The 17,276-nt window shown below is 35.3% G+C and overlaps 1 protein-coding gene and 1 long non-coding RNA gene across 2 annotated transcripts in view; one reads left to right on the top strand and one right to left on the bottom strand.

Moving 5' to 3' along the window:
* Positions 1-16,975, top strand: part of LOC115210346 (putative FERM domain-containing protein FRMD8P1) — a 124,233-nt gene extending 107,258 nt beyond the window's left edge. The window contains exons 8-14 of the mRNA XM_036502483.1: positions 476-642; positions 1,912-2,115; positions 5,221-5,350; positions 6,540-6,689; positions 8,309-8,426; positions 9,247-9,309; positions 16,268-16,975. Of these exons, the coding sequence (XP_036358376.1) occupies positions 476-642; positions 1,912-2,115; positions 5,221-5,350; positions 6,540-6,689; positions 8,309-8,426; positions 9,247-9,309; positions 16,268-16,284 (849 nt within the window). The 3' untranslated portion in view covers positions 16,285-16,975. The remainder of the gene's footprint in view (positions 1-475; positions 643-1,911; positions 2,116-5,220; positions 5,351-6,539; positions 6,690-8,308; positions 8,427-9,246; positions 9,310-16,267) is intronic.
* LOC118763123 lies at positions 11,763-13,997 on the bottom strand. Its single transcript, XR_004998880.1, has 3 exons — positions 13,853-13,997; positions 12,138-12,148; positions 11,763-11,818 (listed from the first exon to the last, which is right to left on the bottom strand). It is a non-coding gene; the product is annotated as an uncharacterized LOC118763123 (long non-coding RNA).
* Positions 16,976-17,276: the final 301 nt, after the last annotated feature.

The following is a 17,276-nucleotide window of genomic DNA, read 5'->3' as shown; positions in this document are numbered from 1 at the left end:
TACATTCTTAGTTCAAATTCCACCAAGGAATTTCAGGGTTAATATAATAAGCACCAGCTGAACACTGACGTTCATGTGTTCAGCTTACTCTCTTCCCTAAAATTCATGGTCATCTGCCAAAATAATTTGAAACCACTGTTAATAAAAAGAGTGGAGGCACATGGCTTAGTGGTTAGGGTGTCAGCATCATGATCGTAAGATTGTGGTTTTGAATCCTGGACTGGGCGACGCATTGTGTTCTTGAGTAAAACACTTCATTTCATGTTGCTCCAGTTCACTCAACTGGCAAAAATGAGTAATGCTGTGATGGACTGGTATCCCGTCCAGCTAGGGAACATCTACGCCATTGAAACCGGTCCATGAGCCTGGCTAGGCTTTAAAAGGGCGCATTTATTATTTTTTTTTTAATAAAAAGACATTTTCTTGATAGTTATGTCTCTTATGTGTCTTTTTCTCTTGTGTTTTTTTTTTATAGCTTCACGATGAAACCACACTGTCTCTTTTGTACCACGAAGCTCAATACAATGTGTTGGAAGGTCGGTATGTTGTTGACAAACTAGACTACGATGAGTTGGCTGCAATTCAATATACCATAGAGGAGGGCTGTTTCACAGGGGTCAGAGGTATAACACACAATCAAAGGTTGGTATGTTTTGATTGTATTAAGTTAAAAATCAATTTATTAAATATGTCCAACCCATGCTAGCATGGAAAACGGACGCTAAACGATGATGATGATGATGATGATGATGATGTAACCATTACCAATGTGATAACTGTGTTTTATTTCAATGCTACATTGTATTACTACATGATATATCTATAAGTTTTTGACCAATATTTTGCCTACCAGCTATATGTCAGCACATCTGTATAAATTCTATCCACAATATCTTTGTGGGTATAAAAATAAGCTAGACTAGTTTCAGTCCTGTGTTGGGATGTCATAAGTGACTAACAACCCTCTAATTGTCTACAGATACACTGCTTATAAACCTATTGTTACTAAGGGCTCAAGTAAATTGTTAAGCAGTCAAAGAGGATAGTTGGTCATTGATAAATCCCAATGCACCAATGCAAAGGTTGAAACTAGTCTGGTTGATCTCTCATTTTCTTTTTTGTGTCCATGAAGATATGTTTTATATGAAAGCAAAGTATTTACATATGTCTGTTACATAGTATTTGTAACATTCTCTTGTACACTATAGCAAAACACTTAACACTAGCAATTTGTTAATTAAACTAACTGCCAAAGATGTGTTATGTGTAAATTTGTTTCTCATTTACAGAAGCTCTTAGTAATAGTGGGTTTATAAAAAACAGTCTCTCCCTGAATAGTTAAAGAGGATCACTAATGAAATCTCAACACAAAATTGAAACTAATCCGGCTGATCCAGCTTTTCTATTCACGAAGCTATTGTATATAAAGGCATGGTGTTTACATCTGTCCATACATACAGTATTGGCTAAAATCTATAAATATATTCCACTTAACATTGACTATGTAAAGAAAAAAAAAATTACATTCTGAGGAATCTAAGATTGTTATGGACCCTTCTTGAAATATCAGGGCTCATTTCTTTTTACAGCACACAAACTTATATTATGAATTTTAATATGGTGCCCCAGCATGTTAAAATTAAATAGCTGAAATCAATTAGAGAAATATATTTACGTATGTTCTGCTACACTTAAGACTCTATTTTTACTGAATGTTCTTTGATTAAATTAGATATTTAAGACTTCATTACATCTAGCAGCTTGACACAATTCTGTAGTCAGATGTAAGGATGGATGTATTGTGTGTTTAAGCATGGGAGTAGATGTTCTTAAAGATGTTTTATATTACAATTGTTTTGTTATGTAATTGTGGTATGTAAGGCTTAAAGACATTGTGTATATCTGTTTTAGACACAATTTGGAAAGATTTTACCCAGAATTCATGTGCAAAAGACGATGGCAAATTCCTGGTCTCAAAAATACATCTCGAAATGATATCGAAGCACGATTTGAAGAGGCAGTATCACGAATTTCACAGGCTTTGCCAGATCAATACAGCAAAGTATCTCTTTATAAAATGTATTTACAGTTATTATGGAATACACCATTCTATGGGTAAGTTATTTTCTTTTAATAAAAAATTGCCCTCAGCACAGTAATCTCCTGTTGCTCTCTCCATTGTGATAGGGAGCTTTGGATTTTAGGACAATGAACATAATTGAAGGGAATAAAGTGAAGTGGAAGTAACTTGAACCAGGCGTCCAATCTGAATCTGAGAGCCTGATCATTTAGGTCTTATGTTTTAAGCTAATTTTCTGTCTTCTATATGCCAGGAATATCAATCAGATGTCCAGTGGCTGCCGTACTCACTTGTACAACTGTCCAAACTTAGAAGAAAGTTTGTAAACCATTAATAAAAAAACTTATGGATGTGAAAGTTCAGTAAGTCAGCCAATGAGTCCAACTAAGTCCATAATTCTGTAGCTTAAACTTTGGCTTCTGTACTGATACAGAAGGTGTAACATCTTTAATTTGGGTAGGATAGGTTTTATTTGCAGATAACTTTACCTGGAAACACTTGGTGTCTACTATTCACCTTGATAAACTGAGGCAATATAGAATTCTGTGTCTTATCCTGACACAATGAAACACCTGTTCTATGATAAAAACTTGTGCCTCTTCAGCTGATGATAATCTGGTAGTCTGTCCATTTGGTCCCTTCATCTCTAATGCTATTGAAATAAATAATGGGTTCTCAGATAATCATCATTTTATGTTCTCTCCATCTTGCATGAGATGGTTGGATCCTCTCCAACAGTATCTCGCTTTCACATGTCTTCCTCATTCAAAGCCTTTATTTCTCTACCATTGTACTTCATACACAAGCATCAAATAATCTGTTCTTTGTTGCCAGTAGAGATCATAGCTCCTTGAATTTTTTCTGCCACATTCTCAGAACTCCCCCCCACCCACTACTAATTATGTTATCAAGAAACTGTCAATTACTTTTACGGAGCCTTCTTAGCATTTGTCAGAATTTATTTCATGAGTATTGTTACTGCTTATTATTCAGGTATGTTTGCCACATACAATGTTTTCATACTCTATCAGCCTGCCTGAGGTCCATCCAATTGTTCCACTTGTTCTCCAATATTTTACATTGGTTAAACTATATGAAATTCTTACCCCAAATTTTCAGCATTTCTAATTTGGCTGTTTCCTACATAAAAGTGGAGTTCTTTTTTTTTTTCTTTTACCAAAAAATTCTTCTTGCATCAGAAAGGCTCTCAATTCTTCCAGATTAAGAATTTCTTTTGGAACTTGTTTCCATATTTGAAATTTATTTTTTAAATCTTTGACATTTAACTTTGAAGACTAGGCTACTGGCATATGACATCTTGTCTTGAATGGTTCACAGTACTATAATAAGCAGGAGGGAACTGAAAATTGAGTCTTGATGGATATATATCTGCTGGCTAAAATCCTTCACTGATCTCCTATTAAATCTCACTATACTGCCTGCATCTCTACACATGGTTTGCATGTCTCTCAGAATCACTTTTCTTATTGACCACCAAACTACTGAGTATGTTACTTTCACTATCTCCAGGTCAGCAAGTGATAATTGTTGTTGCCTTGTTAGGAAGAGGATATTTGTGTTAACCTCATCCAGGCTCAAACCCAAACAGCATCACATCTAAACTAATTCTGTTTCTAATCAGTTGTGTTGTAATTCTTTCTGTTACTTTCATAACCTGGTCCATCAGTTCGATGCATCTGTTGTTACTTTTCTTCTGAGCATCACATTTTCCCTTATAGCAGCTGATTAAATATGGCCCTTTCCTGTTCTACTTGACCCCACATCTCAGTTACCATTCCTGCTGTCCCAGCTGCTTTCTCTGCCCTCATAGCCTTAATTGCTTTTAAATATAGGACAGTTAGTTTAAATATTTGGACCTTCTATTGGTGCTACTTGTAGATTTCTCCGTATATTCTCCACATTCCACAATCTCTTGTAGTAACATTTCCTGTCTTTTTTCTCAATACCAGTGATGGCAGTTATGCTTTTATCATTCTATACCCACAGTTTCCCCAAAGCATTTTGTATTTCATCCAACTGTCTTAGGTATGGAACATTTCACAAATCTGATCCTCTTGTTGCATAACATAGTCAAACCTCCTATTTTCGGTTCCTTGTATATGCACAGGCATGGCTGTGTGGTAATAAGCTTGCTTCCCAACCACATGGTTCCAGGTTCAGTCTCATTGCGTGGCACCTTGGACCAGAGTCTTCTACTATAACTTCAGGCTAACCAAAGCCTTGTGAGTGGATTTAGTAGACGGAAATTGAAAGAAGCCTATTGTATATATATATATATTTGAGGTCGATTTTTGAGGTCGAAATATATATATATTTGTGTATATGCCTGTGTTTGTCCCCCACCACCATTGCTTGACAACCGATGTTGGTGGTTCACGTCACTGAAACTTAGCAGTTCAGCAATTGACAGCGATAGAATAAGTACTAGGCTTATAAAGAGTAAGTCCTGGAGTCAATTTCTTCGACTAAAGGCAGTGCTCCAGCATGGCCAAAGTCAAATGACTGAAACAAGTAAAAGATTAGATGGATATATATAAAATCTGGTATTGAGCATCTCTTCTAGAAACCTGATATTATTCTTTGATCTCCTTGTTCTTTCTGGTTTTCTTAACTTTTGTGGCTTACTCTATTGTACCATTACACTACTATGTCACCTTCTTTCAGGCTGGAATCATGCTCCATCCACAGATATAGTCTTTGGTGTTTAGAAACTCTCAGTTGGAGGTCTCTATTTCCTCCTCTTTCTCATCATAACTGTCAGTTTGTACGTCTTTAAACCTATTTTTGGCTGAAGATTCTTTCAGGTTCCATACCTTCAATCACAAAGAAAAAAAACAACCTTGATTTTTTTTTTTTGAAAACTAAGATAGAATTGGTCCTAGTACATATGTTTGGTACTTATAGTATAAGTACCTAAAAAAAAGAACACAGTGTTCAGCCCTATCAGGACTTGAACTCATAACCTACAGACAGAAAACTAGGTTATCTAAGGTATTAGTTTAATGTTCTCTTGTTCCAGTTACTCCACTGACCCATCAACAATAATGAAATATGTGAAGCTATTATATAGTGACATCAATCAGTGATTGATTTATGCTTTTTTTTTTTTGCTATTGAAGGTCTGCATTCTTCAGTGCTGTCGTTGACCGTCCTTCCACTAAACTCCAGATGGTTTTCGGAGTGCACTCAATGCATGTGTGGGTTTGCATCAACACGGAGGGAGTCTGTATCATAGAAAAAGACAAAGATGTAAGATATTAAATGACTTTTATTATTATTTTCAATTTTTTTTAATTGCCATTTTTTTTCCTCAACACTACTACCTGGCCCTTTGGTATCTCTCTGTTGTAAGCATTTAGGCCAAACTTCCACTCTGATGATACCAAAATCTTTTATCAGTCTCAGAGAGACTACAAAATAACCTTCAGTTTTACTCTTCCAATTCTAACTGAGCCATTAAAACAAATTATAGAATTTACTTCCTAATATTTTATTTATGATCATGATCAGAGAACTTAATGATTGATTCATTGGCAATGTGGATCACCATCTTTGAGTTCAGTATTAAAGAATCTGGCATTCAGGTCATTGGTAAAATATCTGAGCCATAACAATTATGTAATTATTATTATCATTTTATTGTGCGTATCCCAGATTTTGATCTGGTACACTGTATTACTGCATGTCATAAGGAGTGACTTAAAGGGCTGGCAACAGAAAGGGCATCCAACCATAAAAACACTGCCCCAGAAAACCTGTCTAATCCATTCCAGCATAGAAAAGTGAAGGTAAAATAATGATGATGGTGGCATTATTATTATTTCGCCTGTCACTATGTTCTGAGTTCAGATTCCGCCAAGGTCAACTTTGCCTTTCATCCTTTCAGGTTTGATAAATTAAGTACCAGTGAAACACCAGGGTCAATGTAATTGACTTAATCCCTTCCCCCACGCTACCCTTGTGGCAAAAATTTGAAATAATAATTATTATTATTAGGTTTTAGGGGCAATAAGTTTATCCAGTGTCTTAGTCTTATTGTGCTGTAGTATTTCCCATCAAGGGTGACCTCTAACACACCTGTACAGCCTAGATATACCTAGAGGTACATTTCTCTTATTGCATGAATTATTTACAAACTAAGACAAAGTTTGTATTAAACAAGAAAACAAAATATCAAAATGTTTAATGAAGACACAGAAGTGGTGGTGATGATGAAGCAGTTTGGTAGAACCATCAAATCTATACAAATCTACTGGGTCAAAATCTGTAATATTTTATTTACTAACTTTGGTTTCAGATGTTTTTTCTGAGAGCTAATTAAATTACCTTTACTTTAACTCCTTCCAGCTTATGAAGAGAATGAAAATTAGGTGAAAGAAAAATTTATATTGAATAATTATGAAATAAATTATTTATTTGTTTATTTATTTGTTACTAGTTTGTTGATCTGGCAGTTCCGTTCACCGAGATGTCCTGGCATTTCCATGACGATTTGGAGGATGATAAATTGCCGTCTTTATTCATTCAGTTTCTTGTGAAAGATGGAGAAGAAACAGTGACAAAGCTGTTAGAAATTAATTCCCGACAGGTTGGTTCCTTTGCAGTCATGGTTTCACAAGAGAGAGTGGAGCAGGATGTAATGAAAGTGTGAAAGGAAGACTGGAAGGAAGAATTCATGTGCACATTTAGGATCTTGTCATTGTGTTTTTACCAAAGAATTTATTTAAATCAGTCATTGTTAAGCTGGTGTCTGAAACATCATCATCGTTTAACGTCCGCTTTCCATGCTAGCATGGGTTGGACGATTTGACTGAGGTCTGGCAAACCAGATGTCTGCACCAGGCTCCAATCTGATCTGGCAGAGTTTCTACAGCTGGATGCCACTCCGAGAGTGTAGTTGGTGCTTTTACGTGCCACCGGCACAAGGGCCAGTCAGGTGGTACTGGCAACGGCCACGCTCGAAAATGGTGCTTTTTATGTGACACCTGCACAGGAGCCAGTCCAGCAGCACTGGCAACGACCTCGCTCGAATGTTTTTTCACGTGCCACCCAGCACAAGTGCTAGTAAGGCGACACAGGTAATAATCATGCTCAAATGGTGATGTTTACGTGCCACCGGCACGGAGGTAAATACAAAATTTTGATGAAAGGTTTAAATTTAAATCGCTTTAATACGGGAAGTTTGTAATATAGAACAACATACAGTCTCATGTGGGTTGGTATCAAAAGGGTTAATTCGTCATTTCATTCAACACTACCATCTAGTATTGAGTTGGGATGGTTCTCTGATTTGATGATTATTTCCTCATGCCAGTCTTGGAGGTCCTGAAGAATTTTAAAAAAAATCCTAGGTAACTATGATCTGCAAAAAAGTAAAAATATATGAATTGGATTGCTTTAACTGGTTGTTATTTTTGCATAGTCCCAGGTAGGTTTGCCTGAACTGTTCCTATCCCTAAAGAACAAATAGGTCGGCCTGTGATCATAATTATCTGACCTTATTGTCTTTATTCCTGTGTTTTGTCGGTCGCACATAAAAAGCAGCCATTACACTCTTTGAATGGTTGGCATCAGGAAGGGCATCCAGCCATAGAAACCATGCCAAATCAGACTGGAACCTGTCTGGCTTACCAGTTCCAGTCAAACCATCTTATTCATGCCAGCATGGAAAGCGGATGTTAAATGATGATAATGTTAAAGTGTGTGTTTCTCATTTTGCAAGTTGCAGGGAATTTGCCAACGGATGTGTGTTACATTAGTCTTAGTGACTGTGGAGTTGATCCTTGTATACTAGAGAGTTGTAGGTGAGGGTCTAGCTTGGTCTAATTGTAGTCTTAATGGTAAAGATATTAAAATAATAATAATGAGCTTATTGTTTACAGTGCTCAGGTGCATTACAACTTGTCAGAAAAGGTTAAGACAGGGAACAGAAATTAGATATATAAGTGAAGTAAAGAAAGACAGCACTAAAAGATAGAAGTATATGAACAAAACAAAAGAAAAAAGACATTGTAACTAATATAGAAGATAAGAATGAATTCTATGTAAGAATTTATACAATTAGTTTCTTCTAAAAATATGTTTTAGAGAAAACATAAGAATACTCTTTACTGTTCATTAATTTTTTTTTTTGTCAATGCTGTTCACAGTGAGCCATTCTTCATCTCTGATTAATTGATACATATTATATTTATTCCAAATTTTCAGGCTAAATTGATGAATGCCCTCATTGACTCTATGGTAAAGCGGAAACGCCAGCAGCAACAAGTCCGACCTCGCCGTTACAGTGAGCAGAGTTACGACTCAGTAGATGGTGCTATATCAAGTAAGATACTCAACTTTGTCTTCACCTTCACATTACAAAGCTAATCTTTAAATCCCTTTCAAGTAGCACTCTCAATATATAATTATCTAGGCTTGGATTTACTGAAGAAATCTTAATTGATCTCCTGTTCATTCTTAATTCACCTATTTTGAGGGCTTACCCTGACATCACCACTATCTTTATCTCTCTTTCCCCACTCCAACCCTCTCCTGTATGATGCAAGCAACTATATATCTCCTCTAGCAGAAAGCCAACCCCTCTCTACTGTAGTCCCACTTAATTTTCCATTAAAGAAAAGAAAACGAAAGTAGATAATTTATTCAGTTGTTGGTAAAATTTAGCTAATCAGCAAATTTTAGGTTTTACAAACTTTTTAATCAAATCTCTTACTATTTACATGTGAGAGACTTGTCCCACCTATTTTTTGGTTACTAAGCTTTACTGACATTCTATGCTTCATTTAAGGGTACATTATGCCTCCATTAGAATTCATTTCATTAACTGAAAAGTTTTAGATTACTGACCAATGTAGTCCTCAATTTAGACCTAACCATAGCCAATGTCTTATGATTTTAGGTTAGATTGTCTCTAGTCTTAGATCTATTACATCAGGATTAACCAGGAAAGTGAGAACTAAACAAATACATACAATTTTACATTACATCTGAAGAAGGAAAAAAGGGATGAGATGGCCATAGCTAGAACACCTTTGATCATAGACCTATTTACTCAATCAAAACTGACCTATGGCTAAATAAGAACAAGAACATTAGCTCTCAAAAGTTAATTACATTTTAAAATATATTATTTCTGTTTTCAGGTACCTTCAATAAAAGTCTAAACAAACTTAAACGTCTCAGTTTGGACACTTACTCAGTTGGAGGTAAGACAGACTGGATTTATTTTTACTATTTCTTGTTTGTGTTTTTTTCTATTGTTATTCAAGACATATGTGTATAACTTAAGTTAATACTTAGGGACAAGAGAGCTTCCTCTCAGTTTCTACAACACAGGGTAAAATGGGGGAATTGAGTTGCAGAAATAGTAGAAAGTCAGTTATTTTAATTCTTTAACATCATGGATCAAATAGTGTTAGAGCTGACCTTTGTATTTTATAGTTGATAACTTAAGTACCAGACACACAGTGATTGTTTGTAGTGGTGGTGGTACTTTGAGTTCAAATCTTGATGAAGTTGACTTTGCTTTTCATTTTTCCACAGCTGACAAAATACCAACCAAAAACTGGTACCAAAATATGTGGCCAGTGGTGGAAATTATTTTTTTTTTTTACAATATTGCTATTAGTGCTGTAGGAATAATAAGACCAAATGGTGAGGTTAGAAAACTTGTTTCACAACCGTAAGGTCTTTGGTTCAACTCCACTGCATGGCATTTAGGGCAAATGTTATTTTCCATGGCCCTTGGTCAACCCATACTTTGTGAGTGAAACTGGTTAAATGGAAACTGTATGGAATCCCATTGGGTTGATAGTACATCTTGCTTATACACTATTATATTTATTCTGCCTGAGAATTATGTTGAGGGTACACATGTCTCTGGAATTTTTAGCAACATAGACATTAAATTCAAGGGCTGGTTACTTAGATGATGGAAAAAGGAAATCTTCATTATCAAATAATAAATAATAAAGGTTCACCACCGTTAGTAAGTAGATTGGTAGGTTATGGTTTATCCCCAGGTCAGCCCTGTTGGAGTAGACTGACAATCAAGAGCATTTTAGCTGTGATCATTCTGTGTTTTTGTAGATCTATGATTACTTTGTATTAATAGTTATCGCCAAGCTAATATGGCAGTCCCAAAATATAGGACGAATGCTGCCGTTGATTAGCTCCAAGAGGCCATAGCCTCTAGCTGTCACATAGCTAGCTAGAGGCGATAGCCTCTTGGCGCTAATCAACGGCAGCATTTGTTCTATATTTCGGGACTGCCATTATTAGCTTGGCAATAACTATTAATACCCAGTACCGCTGCCGTAGTCTCCTTCAGAGAGACTTAGTAATAATATTTCTATTTATGATTACTTTGTTCAATGTCTTTAAGATGGTAGGGTATAATTTGTGGGATGCTTAGCCAGATAAAACATGTCTCATACCCTGGGAAAATTATGAAGATCACAACTCATTCAGATGCCAGTAAGACAGTTTATATATTGATATATCTCTGACCATGAAAAGTTAAGCAATTGACTGTTTATCTCATTAGTTCATTAAATAATTAACTAGTTATCTTCTTTTATTTTATATATGCATACAAATAACTATTCATGTAAAGATAGAAAGATAGATACAGGTATACACATTTATCTATGTGATGGAGATGTATACATGTGTGTATAACTATCCAACATGCACAAAAAAATCATATATATCAATAATTAATGACAAGTTTACATTAATATAATTTTTGGAACTTATTTTATTGACCCCCATAGAAGTGAAGTCTTAAAAGGATTTGGATTCTGAAGGCATAAGGCACCACACTTTGGCGGATTCATTTTTCTTATATACTGGTATGGAGTTTAAAACTTTTTTTTTTTTGTCAATTCAGCCATCTATGTATATGGGTAGAACAAGTGATTTTGTTTTACACCCTCATACTTTTAAATGGTGTATATATTAACATTGTAGATTTTTAGAAACCATAATGCTTGGATTGTTGTATAGGAAGCAGTGCATTGAGATAGCATGTTCTCCTTTAACTGGACTCAGTCTGACTGTTGGCATCATTGGTGATCCTTCAAGGGTCAGATGGTGATTATAAACCAAGCAGTGACAGGTACAATCCATGCAAGAGTCTTTGGATTGACCCAAGTCTATAATAAAAGACACCAGGTGCCATGAATTGCAATAACACTTAAACTTCTTAATCAGACCGCCTTGCATAACAAACCCGCAGTATTAATTCCTAATAAACTTTTACTAACCAGATTTTATAGTAATGCTTTTTAATTCACCTCCTCATTATCTTAAAAAGGTACAAACAGTTTCCATATACCTAGTTTCTTCAGAAAGCTTTTGTTTGATCTTGTGTTATGGTAAAAGACACTTGCCCCAAGATGCTCTGCATTACTAACTTATTAATTACTAACTTATTAATTACATGGCCATGTGATGTACAATAAACCCACAATATTAATTCCTAATCTGCTTTTACTAAACTACTTATCTTAATCTACTACATAAAATTTTCCCATTTATGTATTCTCACTGAAATTATTAAAATTGTCTTAAAGAAGAAAGGTCTATTATTTCATGATAACTTTCCAGGAAACATCCTGCTGACCAGAATTTATAAAACTATGAGTTTAATTAAATCTTTATAGATAGCTTATTTGCAGTGTGAGTAAAGTGTCAAATAATACTAAACTGTGTCTTTGGTCAAGTTAACCTGTGATCAGAAGTATTCAATGACTATTCCATCTTTTATTTCAGAAATATTATACATGGACTATATTCTCCAATATGTTCATTCTTAACATGTTAAGGTGTGAATAATTAGTGCACAAATTATTGATTCAGATCTTCACTTGGCTTTTTTTTTCTACGATAGGGGAATGTTAAGTACAGTGACTTCACTAGTTTCAGAGGTTTTATGATAGTTCACAGTATGGCTGAATGATATGAACTTTTGCTTCACAATCAGGAGATCCAGGTTTCAATTCTGCTGTGTTTGGCATCTTGGCAGATGTACTTTTCTATAACCTCAGGCTGATCGATTGACTTGTGAGTGAAATTGAGTAGATGGAAATTGTGTGGAAGCCTGTCAGATGGACTGTACCTGTAATTCAAAAAACCAGCCTTGTCACATGCTGCCACATTGATTTGGCCAGAGAATTACATTAAGGGTACGTATGTCTGTTGAATAAACTAATCACATCGATGGGCCTGGTAGTCCAGATGATCAAACAACTGAAAACACTCATCCTCTGAAATTCTGATTAGGATCTGTCCATGATAGTTCTACTTTAAATTCAGCTGAGATGCAAATATATACTTTAAGAACTGCTGTAAATACATCCTGCAGAAATCAGTAGTTTCTGACTATTTTGATTTAAAGACAAATATTATGGAACAGAAAACCTGATATGGAATAATTTGAAACAGAGGAACATAAGTTATGACCCGCTGAAGTCAATGTTTAGTTAAACAAAGTAACAATGTGAGAATGTGTGAAATAGATACCTTTTTAGATTTGACCATCCTGATAGTTTGCCAAACTTTTTTTTGACCATCAACCTCCCTTCTCATTAAAAATATTTTTATTACCCACCATACTATATCTTAAATGGCGGCGCAATGGCCCAGTGGTTAGGGCAGCGGACTCGCGGTCTCGATTCCCAGACCGGGCATTGTGAGTGTTTATTGAGCGAAAACACCTAAAGCTTCACAAGGCTGCTGCAAGGGGTGGTGGTGAACCCTGCTGTACTCTTTCACCACAACTTTCTCTCACTCTTTCTTCTTCCTGTTTCTGTTGTACCTGTATTTCAAAGGGCCAGCCTTGTCACACTCTGTGTCACGCTGAATCTCCTTGAGAACTACGTTAAGGGTACACGTGTCTGTGGAATGCTCAACCACTTGCACGTTAATTCCATGAGCAAGCTGTTCCATTGATCGTATCAGCTGGGACCCTCATCGTCGTAACCGACGGAGTGCTCCTATCAATATATATCTTAAATGCTTGCTGGGTACTGATGTGGGCAATTAAAATGTTAGCTAAAATATACATATATGACAAATTAAGAAATCCTATTGAAGATGACTCACTTTTTACATTTAAAACTATGTGTACGAGTATACAGTTGTAGACTTTCAATTTTTATGAAATTGTTTTCACGATTAGAAAATGTGAGAAACACATCATATTGCTGGAATATCTTTTATTGAAATTGACAACATCAATGTGAGGGATGAGCATGGCGCTGACTAAGTATTTCAAGCAGTTCATCTGGTGAGCTGGTCTTTTGCACACCGACCCTCATTCGACCCCTTGGCTACCATTGACCTACTGTAATTCTTTGCCGAACCCTAGGGGGTCCCTCGGATCCGTTTGATGACCCCTGTGCAAAACTGAACTAAAAAAATAAAAACCTGGTTTAGTTTGGTCCAGAGGAAGGGACTGTGTCCATTACCTGTGCATTGCCTCCAAACCTGCAGTGATAAGTGACTTCCATGGCTGTATGAAGATTTGAACCAATAAACTTTGCTCTGATCATTTGTACCATATCACTTTTAGAATGGATATACTAGAAAATGTAGTCTGGAGTATACAGCATTCCTGCAAATAATAAGGTGGTAATGGCTGAAACACCTTTGCAAACAAACTTCTGATCAGTATTAAACACCAATCATTTGTCTTATCTTTAAATATTGATGAATACTTCTCACGCACACATATATTGCTAGAACCAAATTTTACTTTTTTCGTTGGTATATTTTCATCGGTAGTCATGCGATTAAATAAATAAAAAAGAAAGAGTTAAATACCTTGAATAGTTAAGTAAAAGTTACCTCCCTTCAAAAGTTCAAATTACTGCAATAATATAGAGTTGTCTCCCTTGAAACTTTTTTTCCGCCCAGCTCTCATTGAATGGACCTATAAGTTAAATCGTACAAGTCATGAACATTCTTCTTTTTACAGATGTACTATATTATCCAAATGTTCTTTCTTAGTTATTCTTACAGATTGTGCAACTCTAGAGGTTCTCTTCTCATTGACTTGTGCCATTGAGAATCATTTTAATCAAATTACTACAACAGATGTGAATGTCACAGATTCAAACTGTCTCTCTCTCATCTTAAATATATATTTTACATACATTTTAAAAATTTTAACTCACTCCTGTAGTCAATGTTGCTCTCTACAAGTGCAGAATCTATATTCCTCTTAGATTCTGCACTTGTACATTACCTGTGTACACCCCCGCCACCAAATTATATACAGCTATAACTTCTGAAACCGTACAGCAAATAACTGTGCAGCTAAGAAATAACATGGATTAAATTTAGTCCCACTACTATGAGGATTGGTTGGTTCAAGGCATGTGAAAGGTGGAAACACTATGGAAGCCCTCTGTCTGTGTTTGTCTGGGTGTACGTACATACACAGACGTGGCTGTGTGTTTAAGAAGTTGGCTTCCCAACCACATGGTATAGGTTTCAGTTGTACAGTATGACATGTTGGTTAACCTGGCTGACCAAAGCTTTGTGAGTGGATTTGGTATAAGGAAACTGAAAGAAGCCTATTGTGTATACAATCATACATATACGTTTTTGTGTGTGCATGCACATGGGTATATGTGTGTGTAATTGTCTCTTTGCCATGACAATTTTGTGATGGCTGTAAAATGAACGTCAGCAGCATACAGGTGGTGTCATTTCCAGTCTTCAAAGAAAACCTTTCAAAACAGGCAAGGGTTGGTGACAGGAAATGCATCCAGACATTAAAAAAAAAGATCTTCAACAAAGGCGGTGCTCCAGCATGGCCGCAGTCAAATGACTGAAACAAGTAAAAGAGTAAATTCCATGCAATCCATGCAAGCATTGAAGAGTGGATATTAAAATGATTATATATGAGAGAAAGAGAGTGGGGGGAACAATAGTTGGTAGTGTTCTAGCTACTTTCCCTTTTTTTCTCAGCAGGAAAATAAAATAATTAGACGATGTACTGAATGGGGGTGGGGGTCAATATAATCAACTAAAAGCCCTTAAAAAATACTGTACTCGTGATTGAGGCCAGTAAAAGAAGACACACACACTTTATATATGCCTGCCTTTATTCTTCAGTGATATATTTTCCCATTTCTTGATTGCTTTTCTGACCTCTTACCATGCATACATTGACCATTATTTCTGTTGACACTAATTGAAGAAAGAATCTGATACTAATCTATTAATGATTACCTTATTAGGCATGATGTTTTCAAAATTTGAAAGTGTAAGTAACTGAAAAGTTTGATATTGTAACATTGATACACTTCCGATTAACTTTAATTGTACCATTTTGCTACAAATAAACTGAGAAAAGTAAAAGACCCTGACACAGTTACAAAAATTAGCAGTTTTCTATCATTGTTATATGCATTACCCTTGTTCAGTTTAAAAAAAAACAAATATAAAATGGTGAATATATTACTGCCAACTTTTGGTAAACCAGCTTTGAGTTGGACTGGAAGTGTTTATGTGGACACTGTACTTGCTAAAAATAACCAAATATCCCTTGACTCACATGCTGTCTTAATATAGGACATGTTGGATAGTATAAGCTGGTGTACTCACTATTCTAAGAAAATGACTGGATGGTCTTAAATGGAACACTTGATCATAGGTTTGCTTGCCCAGAACTAACATGGAGCTAAACAACCTGTTATCTAATCCTTCTTATAGCTAGCTCACTTATTCTGCTAACTCAATTATCGTAATTCTTTTAAAACAGTTGAGCATTATTTGAGGGTGATTCAACCGTTATTTCTTAGATATCAGTCCACTGCATAAAAGCTCCCTCGTTGTATTGAGATGGAAGGGCATCCAGCCGTTGAAACACTGCCAGATCAGACTGGGCCTGATGCAGCCTTCTGGCTTCACAGACTCATACATGCTGAATACTCACAATTTCTATAACAAATTGCATCAACAAATTAAAAATGATAATTTTGAAATAATTAACTTTATTTTTCTTATGTGTTTAAATTACCTAAATTATTCCAAATTAATTAACTATGTGGAATAAGTACTTCCAACCTTATATCAATCAATGATGTTTTTTGGTTTTTCAATATATCACTTCACATTTCTAATACTGTCTACCATTTGTTTTCCTTCCAGGGGAACGACTCAGTTAAAAGCAGCTTGATTGACCCGTAACATTCCATGACATGCAGTTCTAATTTACTTCCTTCAATACATTGAAAGTTTGCTTCTGTCTTGCATTTTACTCCCCCCGTTTTTCATCTCATTTCTGTGGATATCAAATATGTGCAAAAAAAAAAAAAATGTAAGAGCAATCGATTCTTCCTGACATTTTGCAAAGAATTGGCAGTTGTGCCATTATATGTGGACATTTTATTTATTGCTTTTTATTCATTTTTATTGTTCTGATGATTTCAACAGTAGGACACCTCCCTTACTCAGGGTTATTACCTCAAATCTTTCCGATTTTAATTATTCAAAACATTTTAATTTCCATCTTTTTACTAAGACACAGTTCATCACATTATTCACACTCAACCCATGGTTTTCTTTTTTGTTGTATTTTTATTTGTAAATGTATTTATTCACTTATTTGGTGTTCATCAAATTCCCTTGTTTTCCTTGTATAATTTACACAGTAGCTAATATTTGGTAACAAAAATCAAAAAGTGCAATTTGAAATGTATATAGTTGTTTGTTCAGCTTCAATAACAGCAAAAGAGCGAAATAATGTTTACTGCTGTAAAAAATTACTTCTGCTTATTAACTGGTAATTTTTTAAAATAAATTACCTGCTTAATAAACAGAAATTTATAAATCTGCCAATAAAGTAAATTATTCTTGGTATTATGTTGAGATGTTTAATTTTAATGATAAATCAGTATGTTTTATATTTCAGTATTTTTATCATTAAAAAATAGGAAACAAATTCACATCATAAGTTATATTAGCTGAAAGACAGAGAAGTAAATGTTTCGGATCTTTTCGGTTTGAACGGCAGTCTTTTCTAGCGGTGTCATATGAAACTGTCACCCATAATTATGACCCTAGTATCGATCTATTGCATTTCAATCTGTTTTAGGGTTAGGGTTGGTTAGGGGGAAGGGTATCTTTTTTTTCTTCAGAAATGTAAATAAACCCAATC

This window comes from Octopus sinensis, linkage group LG4, assembly GCF_006345805.1.
Source record: "Octopus sinensis linkage group LG4, ASM634580v1, whole genome shotgun sequence".
Taxonomy (NCBI): Eukaryota; Metazoa; Mollusca; class Cephalopoda; order Octopoda; family Octopodidae; genus Octopus; species Octopus sinensis.
The sequence above is the reverse complement of the archived record's forward strand: the minus strand, read 5'-3'. Positions and strand labels throughout refer to the sequence as shown.